Consider the following 21,073-nt stretch of genomic DNA (forward strand, 5'->3'; position numbering starts at 1 on the left):
CCCTATATACGTGGCTTTTCACCATCCCTTGATGAATCCTGACCAATCAGGAATCTATCAACACCTGCATTAAATATATCCTTGGACTTGGCCTCCACTGCAGTCTGTGGCAGAGCATTCCACATATTCACCAATCTTTGACTAAAAAAAATGCCTCCTTACTTCTGTTCTGAAAGGTCGATCCTCAATTTTGAGGCTGTACCCTCTAATTCTGGATACCCTCACCATAACCATAAGACCGTAAGATACAGGAACAGAAGTAGGCCGTTCGGCCCATTGAGTCCGCTCCGCCATTCAATCATGGGCTGATCCAATTCTTTCAGTCATCCCCACTCCTCTGCCTTCTCCCCATACCCTTTAATGCCCTGGCTAATCAAGAACCTATCTATCTCTGCCTTAAGTGCACCCAACGACTTGGCCTCCACAGCCACTCATGGCAACAAATTCCACAGATTTACCACCCTCTGACTAAAATAATTTTCCTCATTTCTGTTCTAAATGGATGTCTTTCAATCCTGAAGTCGTACCCTCTTGTCCTAGACTCCCTGACCATGGGAAACAACTTTGCCATATCTAATCTGTTCAGCCTTTTAATATTTGGAATGTTTCTATGAGATCAACCCTCATTCTCCTGAACTCCAGGGAATACAGCCCAAGAGCTGCCAGAAGTTCCTCATACGGTAACCCTTTCATTCCTGGAATCATTCTTGTGAATGTTCTCTGAACCCTCTCCAATGTCAGTATATCCTTTCTGAAATAAGGAGCCCAAAACTGCACACAATACTCCGAGTGTGGTCTCACGAGTGCCTTATAGAACCCCAACATTAAATCCTTGCTCTTATATTCTATACCTCCAGAAATGAATGCATTCATCTTCTTCACCACCGACTCAACCTGGAGGTTAACCTTTAGGGTATTCTGCCCAAGGACTCCCAAGTCCCTTTGCATCTCTGCATTTTGAATTCTCTCCCCATCTAAATAATAGTCTGCCCATTTGTTTCTTCCACCAAAGTGCATGACTATACACTTTCCAATATTGTATTTCATTTGCCACTTCTTTCCCCATTCCCCTAAACTATCTAAGTCTCTCTGCAGCCTCCCTGTTTCCTCAACACTACCCGCTCCCCTGCCTATCTTTGTATCATCAGCAAATTTAGCCACAAATCTATTAATCCCTGTGGTAAACCATATATATATGTTGTAACTGGGTTAACTGTCTGGACACACCCCTCTGCTGATTGCCCCTGTGGCTCCTCCCACAGAGTCCTGTATAAAGGTGTTTCGCCTTGCCCCTCCCCCTCAGTCCAGGGGCAGACACTCACCGTGGAGGTCGTATTGTATAGCGAATAAAAGCCTTTCAGTATTTTACCAAACCTCAGTCTTTTGGAGTATTGAAGGTGCTTCAATTTTATTCGCTGTACATTTTAAAGCATGGAACATACACTGAGACCCGACAAATTAGACCTCGATCCACAAACACCTGAAGCTGGGAACACTTTCGAACTCTGGCTGGCCTGCTTCAAAGCGTACCTAGATGAGATTAAAGCGACCGACCCCGTAGCGAAGCACAGAGTTCTACTCTCCAGGGTCAGTCCACGGGTCTATTCGCTGATCAGAGACCAGCCGAACTACGACAGCGCGATGAGTGCCTTCAAAGGATAATACCTGCGGCCGACCAACAGCGTCTACGCTCGGCACTGCTTAGCAGCTCCGCAACAATGCCCCAGGGAATCGAGTGCTGAGTTCGTCCAGGCCCTACGGACGCTCATGCGGGCCTGCAATTGCCAGGAGCTGATGGCGGCACAGCATGCAGAGCTCCTAGCGAGAGACGCCTTCGTCACGGGGACCAGGTCAGTGTATGTGCACCAGCCGCTGCTGGAAAAAGCCGATCTTACCTTAAGTTCAGTGATCGAGCTGGCCAATACACTGGAGGCCAGTCTGCACAACTCTGAGGCTCTCCAGGCACGCGATCCTCCGATGGCCTCGTGGACGCTGCAGTCCCCGCAACCCGCCAGCGAATCGACCTCGGCTGCCGCCAGTCGCGAGAAGCACCCCCGGAAACGCTGCCCAGCCCCACAAGCTACCTGCTCCAGCTGCGGAAAGAAGGGCCACTTTGCCAAGGTCTGTAAGTCCAAACCGTGAGTGGGATCGAGCAGCGCTGCATGCGAGACGTGGGGGTCGCCATCTTGCCTGCCACCATCTTCCCTGCACGCCGCCACCACGTGCAAGACATGGGGGCGGCCATCTTGGTCGGCGCCACCTCCTACCGCCTACGCCCAGCGGGTGCTCACGGGGCACCCCACCGCGCCGGACCAAGACAGCAACCCAACCTTGGCTTCTGTGACCCTCGACCAAAGCGCTCCCCACCAGCTCGCAAGGTCAATGATGGACATCCTGGTGGAGGGGCACAGGACAAGCTGCCTGTTTGACACAGGCAGCACGGAGAGTTTTATCCGCCCAGACACAGTGCTGCATTGTGGACTCATGATACGGCCAATAAGCCAGGCGGTCACCATGGCTTCCGGGTCGCATACAACAGACATCTGGGGGGGGGGGGGGTTGTGTAGCGACACTAGTGGTGCAGGGCACAGAATATCGAGACTTTACGTTACTGGTCATGCTTCAACTGTGTGCCCCTGTGCTATTGGGGCTCAACTTCCGGAGCAACCTGAAAAGTGTGACAATGAAGTATGATGGGCCCCTCCCACCAATTACTGTTGTAAATCCCCAGTTTTGTAGAGATATGTCACATACCCTGCTACTGACCACACACACACACCGACCTGCACATCCCACCCAACACCATACCAACTGCCACACTACCGACTCCACCCTCAGGATCCCTCCCCCACGGCTGTTCGCCAACCTGACCCCTGACTGTAAACCTGTAGCAACTAAAAGCAGGAGGTACAGCACAGGGGACAGAGCTTTCATTAAGTCGGAGGTGCAGCGGCTGCTCAGGGAGAGGGTCATTGAGGCAAGCACAAGTCCTTGGAGGGCGCAGGTGGTCGTTGTTCGGAACGGGGAGAAGAATAGGATGGTCGTGGACTATAGCCAGACCATCAACAGGTTCATGCAGCTCGACGCGTACCCTCTACCCCACATTGCGGATATGGTCAATCAGATAGCACAGTACAAGGTGTACTCGACCATAGACCTAAAATCCGCTTACCATCAGCTCCCCATCCACTGGGAGGACCGCCCTTACACCGCCTTCGAGGTGGACGGCAGGCTTTATCAATTCCTGCGTGTCCCTTTCAGTGTCACGAATGGTGTATCTGTCTTCCAGAGGGCAATGGACTGGATGGTGGACCAGTGGCAACTGAAGGCCACATTCCCATATCTGGATAACATCACCATCTGCTGTCACGACTGGCAGGATCACGACAACAACCTCCAAAAATTTCTCCAAGCGGCCAAAGCTTTCAATCTCACCTATAGCAAGGACAAGTGTGTATTTGGGACCACCCGACTTGCTATCCTTGGGTGTGTCATGGAGAATGGAGTCATTGGCCCTGACCCCGACAATATGCGCTCCCTGTTGGAACTCCCTCTTCCCAACACCCTCAGAGCCCTCAAAAGGTGCCTGGGCTTCTTTTCATATTATGCCCAATGGGTCTCTAACTATGCAGTCAAGGCCCGCCCCTGGTCAAGTCCACCACATTCCCCCTCTCTGCCAAGGCCCGCGCGGCCTTCATCCGCATAAAAGGGGACATAGCCAAAGCAGCAATGCATGCGGTGGATGAGGCCATTCCCTTCCAAGTAGAGAGTGACGCCTCCGACTTCGCGCTGGCTGCTACCCTCAACCAGGCGGGAAGACCAGTGGCGTTCTTCTCCCGTACCCTTCAAGGCCCTGAAATTTGGCACTCCGCGGTAGAGAAAGAAGCTCAGGCCATAGTGGAAGCTATTAGGCACTGGAGGCACTATCTTGCCGGCAAAAGGTTCACCCTGCTAACTGACCAGCGCTCAGTCGCATTCATGCTTAATAACCAACAGTGGGACAAGATCAAAAATGATAAAATTCTGAGGTGGAGAATCGAACTCTCCACCTACAACTATGACATCATGTACAGCCTGGGAAGCTCAACGAGCCCTCCGATGCCCTACCCTGGGGAACATGCGCCAGCACGCAGATCAACCGGCTATACGCCCTACATGTAGATCTTTGCCACCCGGGGGTCACCCGGCTTTTCCACTTCGTGAAAGCCCGGAACCTGCCTCACTCCCTTGAGGAGATCAGGATGATGACCAGGGACTGCCAAGTCTGCGCAGAGTACAAACCACACTTCTACTGACCCGAAAAGGCACAACTCATCAAGACCACCCACCCTTTTGAGCGACTGAGTGTTGACTTTAAGGGCCCCCTTCCCTCCACCAACCGCAATGTGTACTTTTTTAACGTTATCGACGAGTACTCGCGGTTCCCCTTTGCCGACCTCTGCCCTGACACCACTACCACGTCAGTTATAAAAGCCCTGCGCAAGCTCTTTACTCTGTTCGGATACCCATGCTATATCCACAGTGACAGAGGGTCCTCGTTTATGAGTGACAAGCTGCGCCAATATCTACTGGCTAGGGGAATTGCAACTAGTAGGACCACGAGCTATAATCCCCAGGGGAATGGACAGGTGGAGAAGGAGAATGGCACGGTGTGGAAAGGCACACTCTTAGCCCTCAGGTCAAAGGGACTGCCGGTCCCCCGCTGGCAGGAGGTCCTTCCCGAGGCACTCCACTCCATCCACTCCCTGTTATGCACAGCCACCAATGCCACCCCTCATGAGCGGCTCTTTTCTTTTCCCAGAAAGTCGACCACTGGAACCACCCTACCAACTTGGCTGACGTGCCTGGGGCCAGCACTGCTCCGGAAACATGCGAGGAGCAATAAATACTCCCCGATGGTCGAGAGGGTTCACTTACTTCATGCGAACCCTCAGTACGCCTATGTGGTTTTACCTGGTGGGCGGGAGGACACGGTCTCCATCCGCAACCTGACACCCGCAGGAGTACCGGGCCCCTACCCTGAACACTCCGTGGTGACTATTGACCCCATATCCACCGATGTATGTACCCACGAGACACCGCACACTCCAAACCCTACACAGACACCGCACGACACTCCCATATCAGGAGCGATGCACACGCAGGAGGGATTAACAATGCCTAATGTGCTGACACCTCAGGTCAGGCCCGAGTCAGCACAACCGCCGTCGCCAATGCAATCACCACTGGTGCTATGTAGATCACAGCGACGGACCTGACCGCCTGCTAGACTTGACCCGTAAATATACTTCTTGTAAATATTGTCAGTCACTTCACCCCGCGGGACTCTTTTTTTTAAAAAAGGAGGGGTGAATGTGGTAAACCATATATATATGTAGTAACTGGGTTAACTGTATGGACATGTCCCTCTGCTGACTGCCCCTGTGGCTCCTCCCACAGAATCCTGTATAAAGGGGGCAGACACTCACCGTGGAGGTCGTATTGTACAGCGAATAAAAGCCTTTCAGTATTCTACCAAACCTCAGTCTTTTGGAGTTATTGAAGGTGCTTCAATCCCATAGTCCAAATCATTGACATACATCGTAAAAAGCAGCGGTCCCAACACCAACCCCTGTGGAAATCCACTGGTAACCGGCAGCCAGCCAGAATAGGATCTCTTTATTCCCACTCTGTTTTCTGCTGATCAGCCAATGCTCCACCCATGCTAGTAACTTCGCTGTAATTCCACGGGCTCTTATCTTGCTGGGCAACCTCATGTGTGACAGCTTGTCAAAGGCCTTCTGAAAATCCAAATACTGCACATCTATTGCATCTGCTTTGTCTACCCTGGTTGTAATCTCCTCAAAAAATTGCAGTAGGTTAGTCAGGCAGGATTTTCCTTTCAGGAAACCATGCTGGCTTTGGCCTATTTTGTCATATGCCTCCAGGTATTCCGTAATCTCATCCCTAATAATGAATTCCAACAACTTCTCAACCATTGATGTCAGGCTAACAGGTCTATAGCTTCCTTTCTGCTGCCTCCTACCCTTCTTAAATAGCGGAGTAACATTTGCAATTTTCCAGTCATCCAGTACAATGCCAGAATCTATCAATTCTTGAAAGATCATTGTTAATGCCTCTGCAATCTCTCCAGCTACTTCCTTCAGTACCCGAGAGTGCATTCCATCAAATTCAGGAGATTTATCCACCCTCAGACCATTAAGCTTCCTGAGCACCTCCTGAGATGTAATTTTCACTGCATATACTTCACTTCCTGACACTCTTGAATGTCCGGTATACTGCAGATGTCTTCCACTGTGAAAACTGATGCAAAATACGCATTCAGTTCCTCTGCCATCTCTGCGTCTCTCATTACAATATCTCTAGCGTCATTTTCTATTGGTCCTATATCTACCCTCAACTCTCTTTTATCCTTTATATACTTAAAAAAGCTTTTAGTATCTTCTTTGATATTAGTCACCAGCTTCCTTTCATAATTCATCTTTTCCTTCCTAATGACCTTCTTAGTTTCCTTCTGCAAATTTTCAAAAGCTTCCCAATCCTCTAACTTCCCACTAGCTTTGGCTTCCTTGTATGCCCTCTCTTTTGCTCTGACTTCGCTTGTCAGCCACGGTGGTGTCCTTCTTCCATTCAAAAATTTCTTCTTATTTGGTATATATCTGTTTGCACTTCCCTCATTTTTTGCAGAAACTCCACCCATTGCTGTTCTGCTGTCCTTCCTGCTAGTGTCCCTTTCCAGTCAACCTTAGCCAGTTCCCTTCTCATGCCATTGTAATCTCCTTTATTGTACTGAAATACCAACACACTGGAATTTAGTTTCCAAGGTAAGCACCCTCTCCACATCCATCTCATCTAGTCCTTTCAACATTTGGTAGGTTTCAACGAAATCCGTACACATTCTTCTAAATTCTGGTAGTTACAGGCCTAAAGCTGCTCTGCATATGTTAACTCCTTCATTCCCAGAATCATCCTCATGAACCTCCTCTGGACTCTCTCCAATGACAATACATCCTTTCTGAGATAAGGAGCCCAAAACTGTTGACAATACTCCAAGTGCAGTCTGACTAGTGTCTTAAAAAGCTTCAGTATTATCTCCCTGTTTTTATATTCTATTCGCCTTGAAATAAATGCCAACATTGGACTTGTCTTCTTTACCACAGACTCAACCTGTGAATTAATCTTCTGGGAGTATTGCATGAGGTCTCATAAGTCCCTTTGCACCTCTGATATTTGAATTTTCTCACTTAGGTAACAGTCTGCACTATTGTTCCTTTTACCAAAATGCGTTATCATACATTTCCCAACACTACATTCCATCTGCCACTTTTTGCCCATTCTTCCAATTTGTCTAAGTCCTGCTGCAATAGCATTGCATCCTCAGCACTACCTACCTCTCCACCTATCTTTGTATCATCCGCAAACTTTGCCACAAAGCCATCAATGGCAGCCAACCAGATAAAGCTCCCTTTATTCCCACTTGCTGCCTCCTGCCTGTCAGCCATTTCTCTATCCATGCCAGTATATTTCCAGTAACACCATAGGATTTTATCTTGTTAAGCAGTCTCATGTGAGGCACGTTAACAAATGCCTTCTGAAAATCTAAGTAAGTGACATCCACTGCCTCTCCTTTGTCCACTCTGCTTGTTACTTCCTCAAAGAATTCTAACAAATCTGGCAGGCAAGATTTCCCTTTACATGTTGACTTTGACTTACTTTGTCATTAGTCCTCAAGTACCTGAAACCTCATTCTTAATGATAGATTCCCAACACTTTCCCAACCATGAGGTTAAACTAACCAGCCTATAATTTCCTCTATTTTGTCTTCTTCCCTTCTTAAAGAATGGAGTGACATTTGCAATTTTCCAGTTCTCCAGTGCCAGAATCAAGTGATTCTTGAAAGATCATGACTAATGCATCTGTTATCTCTTCAGCAACCTCTTTCAGGACTATAGGGCATAGTCCATCTGGTCCAGGTGACTTATCCCATTAAGATCTTTGAGTTTGTCTAGCACTTTTTTCTTTGTAATAGTAAAGACAGTCACTCCTGCTCCCTGACACCCATGGACCTCTGGCATACAGCTAGTATCTTCCACAGTATAGTCTGAAGCAAAGTACTTATTAAGTTCATCTGCCAATTCTTTGTCCCCCATTACTACCTCACCAGCGTTATTTTCCAGTGGTCCAATATCAACTCTCATCTCCCTTTTATCCTCTATATAACTGAGAAAACTCTTAGTGTCCTGCTTTATATTATCGACAAGTGTGCCCTCATATTTCACCTTTTCCTTTCTTATAGCCTTTTAGTTGCCCTTTGTTGGATTTTAAAAGCTTCCCAATCATCCAACATCCCACTCACTTTTGCTATCTTATATGCACTTTCCTCGGCTTTTACGCAGTCCTTAACTTCCCTTGTTAGCCATGGTTGCCTAGCCCTGCCATTTGAGAACAACTTCTTCTGTGGCATACATCTATCCTGTGCCTTGTGAACTATTCCCAGAAACTTCAGCCACCTTTGTTCTGCTATCATCCCCCCACCAGTATCCTCCTCCAATCCACCTGGGCAAGCTCCTCTCTCATGCCTTTGTAATTCCCTTTATTCCACTGTGATACTGAAACATGTGACTTATGCTTCTCCCTCTCAAAATGCAGAATGAATTCAATCATATTATGATCACTGCCTCCTAAGTGTTTCTTTATGTTAGTTGATCAATAAAATCTGGGTTATTACATAACCCTAACCTAAGATAGCCTTTTCTCTAGTAGGTTCAAACTCAAGCTGCTCTAAAAAGCCATCTCATAAGCATTCAACAAATTCCCTCTCTTGCAATCTGACACCAACCTGATTTTCCCAATTCCTTTGCATATTGAAGTCCCCCATTACAATTGTGACATTACATTTATTACATGCCCTTACCAGCTCCCTTTGCAATCTCAACCCCACATCTTGGCTACGACCTGGAGGACTATATATGATTCCTATAATGTTTTTTCACTCTTGCAGTTTGTTAACTCCACCCACAATGATTCAACATTCTCTGACCCTGTGTCACCTCTTTCTAAAGATGTAATTCCATCTCTTACCAATAGAGCCACACTGCTGCCTATGCTTTCCTGCCTGTCCTTTTATTACAAAATTTATCCTTTGATGTTAAACTCCCAACTACGACCTTCTTTCAGCCACGACTCAGTGATGCCCACATCATACCGACCAATCTCTAAATGCCCACGAGTTTGTCCACCTTATTCTGAATGCTAAATATATTTAAATACAACACCTTCAGTCCTGCATTCTTCACCCTTATGAATTTTGCCTCTGTGTTATAACTTAACTCTTTGCTCTGTCTGCATTTGTACCCAATCATTGGCTTGTGCTTCCTTGCATTCATATTACATATTACTTCAAGTATTTGTAAATCTGAAGGCTCATCCTCAGCTTCATCATACTGGTTTCCATCCCCTTGCCATATCAGTTTAAACCGCTCCTAACAGCTATAGCAAGCCTGCCCGCAAGGATATTGGTCCCCACCCCGGACATCTTTGTGCACATCTGTGTGCACATCTTAGTTGGTGTGCACACAGATATCAGTTGTTTAAGTTCACGTGTTCTTCCGTTGAGACAACAAAGGTACTTGTCAGTAAATACAGATCTCCCTGTGCCTCTGATTATTATTACAAGGGTTGATTCTTATAACACCCTGAAAGGTTTCAACTAAACAAATCCACAGTATTACCATAAATAAGTTTATAAAATATAATTCAAAAATACATGTAATGCGAAGCACAAGTAAATAGTAAACAGTATAGTAAATAGTAAACAGCAAAGAGCTTGCTGTCCAAGTGACAAGTGGTGGCTGGGTATTCATTAGCCTCACATCCTGAGGGATGAATCTGTTACCTAGTCTAGTACTCCAGTCCTGATGCTCCTGTACCTCCTTCCTGACGGTAGTGGGTCGAAGAGATTGTGAGTGGTCGGGATCCTCAACAATGCTTTCAGCCCTTCGTATACAATGCTCTCGGCAAATGTCAAAAATAGGGGAAAGGGAGACCCTGGTGATCCTCTCGACAGTTTTCACTGTCCTGTGGTCTGATACCTTGCAGCTTCTGTACCACACAATGATGCAGCCAGACAGGATACTCCCGATGATGCTTCTGTAGGAAGTTGTTAAAATGAGGGCAAGGAACCTTGCACGCATCAATCTCCCCAGAAAGTGTAGTTGCTGCTGTGCCTTCTTGACTAATGAGGAGGTGTGGGTTCAGGATAGATCATCAATTATGTGCACACCAAGGAATTTTGTGCTCTACACTCTCTCCATGGTAGAGTCTCTAACGTGCAATGGAAAGTGGTTGACCTATGCCTTCCTGAAGTCACAATCATCTCTTTTGTCTTGTCTATGTTGAGATTCAGGTAATTGCTTTCTATGTGCCAACTCACTGTTGCTGTTGAGGCCAACTACTATTGTACCATCAATGAACTTGATGATACAGTTTGAGCTGGACCTGACAATGCAGTCGTGAATCAACAGTGGGCTGAGCACACAACCCTGTTGGGGGTTATTATTGCTCAGTGTGAGGGAGCTTGAGATGCTGCTGCCAACTTGGACTGACTGAGGTGTTTCTGTCAAGAAGTCCAAAATCCCTTTACAGAGAGGGGTGTTGAGTCCCAACGAGGTTACCCACCAGCCTCTGATTGTGTTAAATGCTGAGCTGAAGTCAATGAACAAAATCCTGGTGCATGAGGCATAATTTTCTTGGTGAGACAGGATGGACTGGAGGGCTATGGCATCTTCAGTGAGCCAGTTTGAGCAGTAGGCGAACTGGAAAAGGTCCAATTTAGCTAGAAGGTGGGATTTTATTTGATCCATCACCAGCTGCTCAAAGCACTGGGCAGTAATTGTTCGGGCATTCTTTAATCAGGTAAACAACGTGAATTATCTATACTAAAGCCTCTGGTACACTGGCCATACACAGAGCCTTAGTTTTTCTCATTAGTGCTTCCATTGCTAACCTTTAGGCTCAAAGTTTAAGAGAGAATTTCAACATTGCTGGTTATGTACTCAAGAGAATTATGATTGATGGGCTTGCAAATTTCATAGCACTAAAAATGAGAACACAGTTTCCATGAAGGGTATATTGAACCATATTGGATCAATTGTGCAAATAAGGCTAGTGCTCACACAGCCGAATGATCACATGGTGAATCAATGTGCCTCCTGCATGTGAAGGGCTCTCTATTTTTGTGCAGGCTTTTGAATGCACATTTTCACCTTGGCAGGTCCAGTTTGTCACTGTAAAAAAATTGCATAGTGTGAACCATGAGTAATGACTCAGTAAATGCTCCATGCTTATGTAACACGTGTGATTAGAGGATGAATTGGTAGTTTGTAAGTTATTACTTATTCTTTGCCTGGAACTTCTGAAAAATAGTTAAAAGATGTTTACAAGTCACTAACAGCCTAGTACTACAACACGAGAATGTTTTAGAAATACACGCTAGACTACCTTGATCTGTTGAGGTGACAGTTTAGTCATCATAATTTTCACATAGGGCCGGAAAAAAATTAGTTATTATAAATAGAGGTAGGCATCATAGAAAATTCAGAATGCATTAAAGTCAGTATGCACCGAATTATGTATTATTATCCTTTTCTTCTTGTGTCATGATTTCTAACTGCAACTTTTGCAGAAAAGTTGATGGCTGTGTAATGCAACATGTGAGCATCAGTCTACAAGCACTCATTGAAGTCAAGTGTTCATGATGAAGATAAAATACGGCAAATTTCATTCAAATATGCAAAGGATTTATCTATAAACTAACACACACACAAAATGCTGGAGGAACTTAGCAGGTCAGGCAGCATCCATGGAAATTAATAAACAGTAGAAGGAGATAGCTGAAGCCAGGTAAGTAGTAAAGGTAAAGGACTGGAGAGGAAGGAATCTGATAGGAGAGGAGAGGAGAGAGGACCACAGGAGAAAGGAGAAGAGGAAAGGATACAGGGGAAGGTGATAGGCAAGTGAGAAGAGGTAAGATGCCAGAGTGGGGAAAAGAAGAAGGAGGAAGAAGAGCGATTTTATTTAGCAGAAGAAGAAATCAATATTCAGGTCATCGAGTTGTAGGTTACCCGGACAGAATATAAGGTGCTGCTCCTCCACCCTGAGGGTGGTCTTATCATGGCCATGGGCCAACATGTTGGAATGGGAATTAAAACATTTGGCCACCAGGAAGTTCTGCTTTCAGCAGATTCACCAATGTAGAGGAGGGTGCACAGGGATGAAGGTGAGGAAGAAGGTGAATGGGAAGGTGTAGCATTTTGACCACTTGCAGGGATGTGACAGAAAGGAAATCAGTGAGGAGGAATGAATGAACAAGGGAATCGTGGAGGGGGCAATCCCTGCAGAAAGGGAGGGGGTGGGGGAAGTTAAGATATGTTTAGTGGTAGGATCCCTTTGGAGATAGTGAAAGTTGCAAAGGATGATGTGCTGGATGCGAAGGTTCATGGAGTAGTAGGTAAGGACAAGAGGAAATCCATTCCTGTTAAGGTGGCAGGAGTGAGCATGGAGGTCCATGAAATGGAGGAGAGGGCAGCATCAATTGTGGAGGAAGGAAGTCCCTGCTCTTTGATGAAGGAGGACATCTTTGATATCCTGGAAAGGAAAACCACATCCTGGGATGAAAAACTGAGACAATGGAATAGCATTTTTACAAGGGACAAGGTGGGAAGAAGTATAGTCTAGATAACTGTGGAAACTGGTAGATTTGTAAGAGATGCCATAGACAGTTTGTATCCAGGGATCAAGAAGAAGAGGGAGAAATAGAAATTCCCTTGTTTTATCCTCTTCATCACAGAGTACAAAGATTATGAACTGACGATAATATGCTAGCTATTAGCCAGGTAATCCATATCCTTTGAAAGGTAACGGTTCTGAAGCTTTTAATATATGGTTATCGTGGATAGATAGTTAGATACGTTATTAATCCCAAAGGAAATTACAGTGTCACAGTCGCATTACAAGTGCACAGATATAAATATTAGAAGAGAAGTAGAAAGAATAAAAAATAAGCTCCCTCATACCTCACTCACTGAAAGTTAATACGTAAGGTGTAGACAAAATGTGTATATTAGCCTTGACCACAAGTATCTGAATACCAGAATAAAGAACTACAATGATGTAGGGTTCTAGTTCTGGTAATATTACATGCATGCAGGTCTTCCTACCTAGGGTAAGAAAATACTTGTAATCATTAGAGTGCACAAAGTTCCACCAGAATGATTACTTGGAAGGAGTGGGAGGGTAGTATGCGGGGGGGGGGGTGGAATGGCAGCAGGGTAGCACTTTCTTCATTTAATCTGACTGAGCCTTTGCTGTCTTGAGTTTAAAACAATGAGAGGTGATCTCATTAAAACATTCAAAGTCCTTACATGGCTTATCAGGGTAGATGCAGAAATGAAGTTTCTGGCTGTGAGTCCCAGTTTCAAAGAAAGGAAGTTAGCCAATAAGAATTGAGATTAGTAGAAAATTCTTCATTCCCAGAGGATAGTGAATCTTTGAATTTCTCTACCCAATACGGCTGTGGATGTTCAGATGTTTAGTATATTTAAGACAGGGACGGACAAATTTTTGAATATTAAGGGATTTAAGAAAGGCAGATACAAGGAGCTGAATATACTGTTATTGCTTTTAATTCTTATTCCATTTGCTACAGTGGAAGAAAATCTGAAAATAATTTATTTATTTTATTGGGATGCAGTGTGGATTAGGTCCTTCCAGCCCTTCCAGCCCTTCCAGCCACACTTCCCAGCAATCCCCCAATTAAATTCTAGCCTAATCATGGGACAATTTACAATGACCAATTAACCTACCAATTGGTATGTCTTTGGACTGTGGGAGGAAACTGGAGCACCTGGAGGAAACCCACACGGTCACGGCGAGAACATACAAACTCCTCACAGGCAGCAATGGGAATTGAACCTGGATCGGCTGTACTATATATTCATTTGCATAATCACATAACAACATAAAATCAGCTTGTTTAATGTTACAGTACAAATGTTTCTGGTAAGATGGCAGCATGTTTGATCACAGCGGCTTCTACAGGGTCAACCAGAGGTGTTATTGTCTTTTATAAATGTAGTTTTTACAATTGCAAGATCCTGTTGGACTTAACTTAAAGTACTGCAGGTCAACCCCAACAGTGAGTTGCTCATTGGTGGTGAAACTGAAAGAGCTGGACTTGGTATGGATCATGCTACTGCTTGCATCAGAGAGGCACTGGAGGAGTTGGTGGGAAGGCAGAGAGCAGTCTAACAGCGAGTGATCATCTTAGTTGTTTTTCTTGTGATCACAAGACCCTGTTGGACATTATTAATGTGGAATGCTGCAAGTCTGATTCACTGATTTATTAATGGATTGCAGAGGCGGAGAGCAGGGGAGATGTGTGGCCTTGGTTGTAACAAGGACTAGGCTTCAAGGTGTGGTGTCACCTGTTTACAGTCTCCCAGAAGAGAGGTGTCAGAGTTGGTGTGCTCCACCAAAGGCGGTATGGCACAGTGTCCAAGCTGAAGTTGGTGCCACTCCCCAATGTTCACTTGGCAGAAGACAAGCTGTGTTGAGTTCAATGGCAGACTGCTACAACATTCATGGACTCAGCATCTTGGAATTTTTTTTGTGCGATCGTATTTAACTGATATCCTATATGTGCTTGCTATCTTGTATGCGCTATATATGCCTTGTGCTATATGTGACTATTGGTATCATGTTTGGCATCCTGGCCCCAGAATAATGCTGTTTCATATGGCTGTATTCATTGTAAGGTTGAATAACAATTAAACTTGAGCTTGAACTTGAACTTGTATTGAGACATTGCAGGAAGTTCTTAACCAACAAGTTTTTACCTTCTATGTAAATTTCTGCAGACGTTGTGTCCGATCCATAGATATTTGAAGCCAAACAGGTATAACGTCCTGTATCCTCCTCAAAGGCCTCAGAAATTATCAGTGAGCACTGATTACCATTATAGGCAATCTGAATGTCAGGTGAGTTCTTGAGTTCCTTTCCCTCACAGTACCACCTACAAAATAAAGAAGTTAAATAACAGTGTTGAAATAGCTATAAACTTAGATAACAGAAGAACACAGATCATTAATGTTCAATATTTCACCTTGAGCATGACAATACTTGGCACTAAAACAATCCTGTTACATGATCTGATGAAATGTCATTGGTTATATCTATGTCATATTTTAGTTGACTAGTTGCACTAAATATGTGAGAATATGAATCATTGATAAGTTGACATTTTACTCTGTAAACTGACGGGAATGTTGGGATATTTTTGCATATATAATTTAGTGGCAAAAATCCCAAAGTTCATGCCCCTGATCAGGTGTATATATGCAGACTGCACTGTCTTGTTTTGCCTTAACCAATAGAACCAACGTAAGGCAGTTGACAGACTTGAATTTCCATTATCATGCATCAGCACTTCCAGAAAATACCCTTAAAATTCAGCACATTTATGATTATGTTGGTTAGTGTGGGATATCGTGGATCATTCAGCTTGAGACTCTTTGCTATGCCTGACATCTTTTGAGGCAAAGAGGTGGCCAAGAGGAACAAGGATCATTCCCTGCCTAACTGGTTCTTAACATCATCAAGTCTCATGGTCAGAAGGAACATAGCCTTAGTGCTACAAAGGTATAGTATGATTGCAGCAATGTTGCAGGATTTCTGAGTAACTCCCTCACAAAAGACAAGTTATGGGTCTCTAAATTCTTTATTGACTGTTAAGCACCTTTCACAAACTGCTAATAAAGCAGGATCAGTCACTGACAGATGTAATGAACCAAGAGGTGAAGAAAGAAGTGGGTGAGCTGGAAAAGGAAGATAATCAGTATACTGTATGTTGACAAAGGATTTAGAGAAGACAAATTTGGAACATATGATCTGGAGCTACAGATGGACTACAACTTATTGAATAAAAGATTCAATAAACATATAATTCCTCTTTGCACTACAATTCCTAATTTACCTTCCTGTTATTGCTGATTATAACATCTACTTGTCCACTCAATGTTTAAAAACACATTCAATCCACAGAAACTGTTTCTTTATCAGAAGAATGCATTAGGTCAATTCTGTAGCTGCTCAACCTTCTCAGAAGCAACTAAATTATGATCACATGAATCTTGCCGAAAGTATGCAAAGATTGAAAGAAAAAAAGGCTCTCTATTTCCACATAGTTTCTATCATACCATCAAAAACTGAAATATTGCAGACACTGGAAACCTGAAAAAAAATCAAAAATACTAGAAATATTCAGCAGCTGAGGTAATATCACACAGAAACAGAACTAACTTTTTACTGTGATAAACTTCCATCAGAATCGATGATGAACGGTATGATAAAAGGCCATCAACCTGAATTAATGTTTTTGTTACTTTTCCACAGATGCTGGCTCAAACCATGGGTATTTTCTGCATGTTCTGTTTGAGTTCTTGCCTTACTCTGTTGCTATTTAACTCAATATCAGCTTGATCATAATTGATGAATGACAGATTAAATCAATCCCAAACATTAAATTATTTGTATCTATTCGTGGTAGAAAACAATGATTAGACAGAATTTTTAAGTTCTCAGTGGGGAGGCTGTGTAAGTTAATACCGTTTGTATGTATGTGCATGTGTGTCTGTGTGCATGGTGGGAAAGGTGCAAAATAATTCAATGAAACAGCTGAAAGGAAAAAAGTTGTGATAGCTGACCACATTTATTCACTCCCTTTCTTCAAATAAGTGTTTCTGAATAAAAGTCCGTCTTAAAAAAAGAACAACCTGAAAAATACGAAACACTGAAAAATGAAATGTATAAATAGATTCAAACAATGAAAATAGCTGAAAATACCAACTGTTACAACAGTGCTTTGCAGCTGTTCTCTTCCATTAAAATCAATGCAGAAGAACTCCCTTCTCAGTTCTTAAGGAATCCAACAGTGGATTGCAGTGGTGAAACACCACCAAACACCTGTCATGAAATCTGAGATTACAGTACTGTATTTGCATGTGTATGCAGAGAAATCCCAAACTTCCTGGAATTTGTGTGGAGAAGCCCAATAGCTGAATATCCCTGAAAAATCCAGGCCATTAACCAATCACTGTTACGTATAGTTTCATACATAGTTTTTCCCTGGCCAACTGTCCCCAAACTACAGTAACATGACTTCTAGGAGTCTGCTGATTTGGCACAGAGAAAGACTATGAGTATACTGGACCAATAACTTTGGCTCTGGACAACACTTAGTTGACTAACTAGCGCTGAGTGGCAAAAGTGAAATCACAAAAATGGCCAGGTAAATAAAAAAAATTGGAACTGGATAGGTTGCACCAACTTTACCCTGCTTTGCCATTCAAAAAGTGAAATCACAAAAACGGCCATATAAACAAGAGAAATTGAAACTGGATTAGGTTGCACCAACCTGACCCTGCTTTGCCATTCAAGAAGACCATGGTTATCTGATCTTGACATCAGAGTAACTTTTTTGCCTCCCTATCACCCTTAATTCCCCAATTGTTTATCTCTGGTTTCCATTGCCATAACATTAACATGCATAATTATCTTGTTTTTTTTTCTTTTTTAAAATTTCCTTTACCTGAATTTTCCCTGCCACTACTTAGCTTACAGCCCCAGTTATTTAGTTATTCAGGATACTGGTTTTAGTACAAGTGAAATAAAGCCTGTCCCAATGGAATAGCTCCACATTTCCTCACTATCCAACTTCATGCCCTGCTTCCCTCATACCACTTTTGATTTGTAAATTACCCCTCTCATCTTTTATGCTATGTCAATTTATACTTGATTCTGTCAGTAATCCCCTTTAACTCAGCTTTCTAATTTACACTCTAATTCCTCAAATTACTCCACTAGAACTTTTGTTTTGCTCTTCACTAAGTCCAAATTCCTCCAGCCCTAAGGAGATAAAATCTAGCAAATGGCAGCTAATATAGCCTATGTGAGAATAGTTTTTATCCAACTAACATTATGTACCTCTATTATTACAATATTTCTTTTCACATTCCCAATTGAATGCCCCCATATATTGAGATGCTGTGGTGGGTTTGTCCATGAACAGAAAACCTCACATGTGTCAGATATGTGTAATAATAAGGGTCTTCCATCTAGTAATCTCTTGCTATGACAAAAGTTCAGGTTCGGGAGCCTAGTGACAGATGCTAACAATGTGACCTCTTCTATAAGATTAACAGTGCAATTTGACCCTCTGTTGAAGAAATGTGGCTTGGAAGATAACACAAATAATCATTCACTTATCCTGTCAATGGATTTGGAACATTTTACAAAGATGCTACTCTTTCTGGTGTTTTGAGTTACCTGCTGTAGGTGATGTCGCAAAAGCATACAAGAGGACAGGGATTTCTACTGCCCTACAGACCATGAGCATTGTGCCACATCTGAGAAAGTGATCTTTACACACTCTTTTCCTTTGACGGCCACTATCTGTGCAGGCATGCAGAAGGCAAATGGTGAATTTCATCATTGGCTTTCACCGAGAACTGGCTGTTGGGGGCAGCACAGTAGTGTAATGGTTAGTGTAAAGCTATTACAGTGCCAATGACCTGGGTTCAATTCTGTGAGGTGTTTGTGTATTCTCCCTATGACTGTATGGGTTTCCTCTGGATGCTTCGGTTTATACTCACATTCCAAAGACATACAGACCTGTAGACTAATAGATCACATGGGTGTAATTGGATAGTATGGGTTCATGGTTTGGAAGGACCTGTTAGCACACTGTATCTCTAAATAAAATACATAAATATGGTAAGTACCAATGTTCTCTGGTGTTTTGTCATAGACATTTAGTATTGTAAGGTGGTGATGTATGGAGTGGGGAGGAGGGGATGGTGGAAAGAAAAAGGATGGCAGCAGGCTTGATCATGGATTTCTGTTCTTCAGATGTTATGATGTATGGCTCAATTCCTCTTATGCTTCAGTGAACAAGTCGACGATGCCATAGAACTCAGTCTCCCAGTGTGCTTGTAAGCAAGGGCCATCGATATAACTTTTTTTCCTGTAGTGGCTGCAAATTAGGTTGAGTAGTTACCTAGTTGCCTATTGCTCCACTCCACCAAGAGGTTTGTGAAAGTTGAGATTATAATGTTGCAATGAAAAAGACTGAGAAAAGTATTGGGCAATGAGACAGTCTAATTTCACACAAGATGCATGGGAATATACTGGAAAATATTCAGAGAGAAAATTGATGATCACTTGTAAAGCAGGAACTTTCAGTTTTAGCCAGTATGGTGTAGTCAAGGACAGATACTGCCTAACAAATTTGATTAAATTCTTTGAAGAGGTTACAAAATGTATTGATAAGGGCAGTAATGTGACCAACACAGATTTCAGCAAGGTCTTTGACAAAGTCATGTACAGGAGAATGGTTTAAAAAGTTAAACAATTCATGGTATACAGAGCAGGTTGCCAAAATGCATCAAAAATTGCATTGGGTTGTTTGCCATGAATGAATAAAAATATGGAAGGAAACATTGAACTCAAATGAGTCAATGACAGTGGAAGTAGACAAACTATTTTTCTATGTTTTTGCCATGTGCTCGAAGGAATGAAGGCTGCCATTTTGTGAAGCTGCTCTGTAACCTCCATTTTGTGAGGTGTCTTGTGAACTGTTTTTACTCAGGAATAGTTCTATCAAAGTGCTTCAAAGTTGACACAGTGATGCTCCTGATAATCTGCCTGAACTAGAGATCATTTCCAAATAAGCAGTTATTTGTGAGGTGTTCTTTGGAAATATAGAACATGCAGTTTTATGAATAGGGGAACCTGTGCCTGACCTGAGTAACTTGAGCCTAGTTCCTGCCTGATTCAGAACAAAGAGACTTAAATTACCAGTTGTCACTTGCAGAAGGGCAATAAATGGATGCTGACTTGGACCAGAGCCAAGAAGAAGGTGACACAGGTAGGTCAGATGACCTCGAGCCAAGATTGAAGCACAATATTTGAACTGATGAGGAAGACTGTAAGAATAAAGGGCTTCAAATACAAAATGGAGAAAATTCCAGAACCATCGCAGTGAAGAACCCCATGCCAGGGGCTGGGAGAAGAATCAATCAGCTGGCCAATGAGAGATTCTATTTTGGTGTTATAATTTGGAGAAGTGGTCTGAGTGAGTGTTGGTACAGAGGGGACAGAAGAATACGTTTTAAGTTGTTGGTCTGGAGTCAACATATTATGTTGTTGTTTGTGCAGAGTGCAAGCTTTGATTAACTAGGAGTTGTGTAGTGAGTTGCCTAACTTAGACCTATTAAAGAACAGTCAACATATTTTGATGCACTCAAAAAGAAAGAATAGAGGTCTAGGATGCTAGTTTCGAGCTGAATCACCCACAAGGTTAGGATATTAAAATGGGAAAATAAAAGGACAAAAAGAACCCGGGGGTTTGGAGGATTAGTGAAATTACTTTCTTAGTTATATATTAAGAAAATGGCCCAATTATGAGGAATGGATACAAAAGTTTGATAGTGGAGGATCAGGGACCCCTGGGGGATGCATTGTGGAAAGCAGTTAGTGAAAAGAAACCAAAGAAATTATTGACTTCTTTTCAAGGGATTAAAAAGCCATTATAATGGGATGTATCTGGGACAGTCTATTTGAAGTGAAAGGGGAAAAACAGAAACTAGCAGAGGAATTGTGAAAGTGTAGGAAAGAGTTAGAGAGAGAGGGAAATAAAAAAGTTGGTGAGAATGGAGAGAAAATGAAATTCTGAGAGAGCAAGGTCAGGCAAATATGATGCATGAATCAGTTTCAGACTCAGTGTGAATGCATGACAAGAGAAAAGGGGAAAAGTGAAGAGGAGTGTAAAAAGGCGAACACAGAATTAAAGAAATGTAAAGTCTGTGTCAGGATTTACAGACTGCTACGAATGTCATACAGAAATTGGCAGCTGAAAAGAAAGGCGGTGTCAATCACACCAAGCTTTTTAAAACAGATTGTAAAGCTGCAGTCAACTCTGAGTTCAGAAAGAAATGATGTGTGAATTGATGATAATGGT

At 43.3% G+C, this 21,073-nt stretch overlaps 1 protein-coding gene across 5 annotated transcripts in view; it reads right to left on the reverse strand.

Moving 5' to 3' along the window:
* mypn (myopalladin) overlaps positions 1–21,073 on the reverse strand; it is a 285,202-nt gene that overhangs the window by 142,260 nt on the left and 121,869 nt on the right. For all 5 annotated transcript variants that reach the window (XM_072239158.1, XM_072239157.1, XM_072239159.1 and 2 more), the window contains one exon: positions 14,895–15,070. In XM_072239158.1, coding sequence (XP_072095259.1) covers positions 14,895–15,070 — 176 coding nt within the window. The remainder of the gene's footprint in view (positions 1–14,894; positions 15,071–21,073) is intronic.

The sequence above is a fragment of the Mobula birostris genome, chromosome 21, assembly GCF_030028105.1.
Source record: "Mobula birostris isolate sMobBir1 chromosome 21, sMobBir1.hap1, whole genome shotgun sequence".
Taxonomy (NCBI): domain Eukaryota; kingdom Metazoa; phylum Chordata; class Chondrichthyes; order Myliobatiformes; family Myliobatidae; genus Mobula; species Mobula birostris.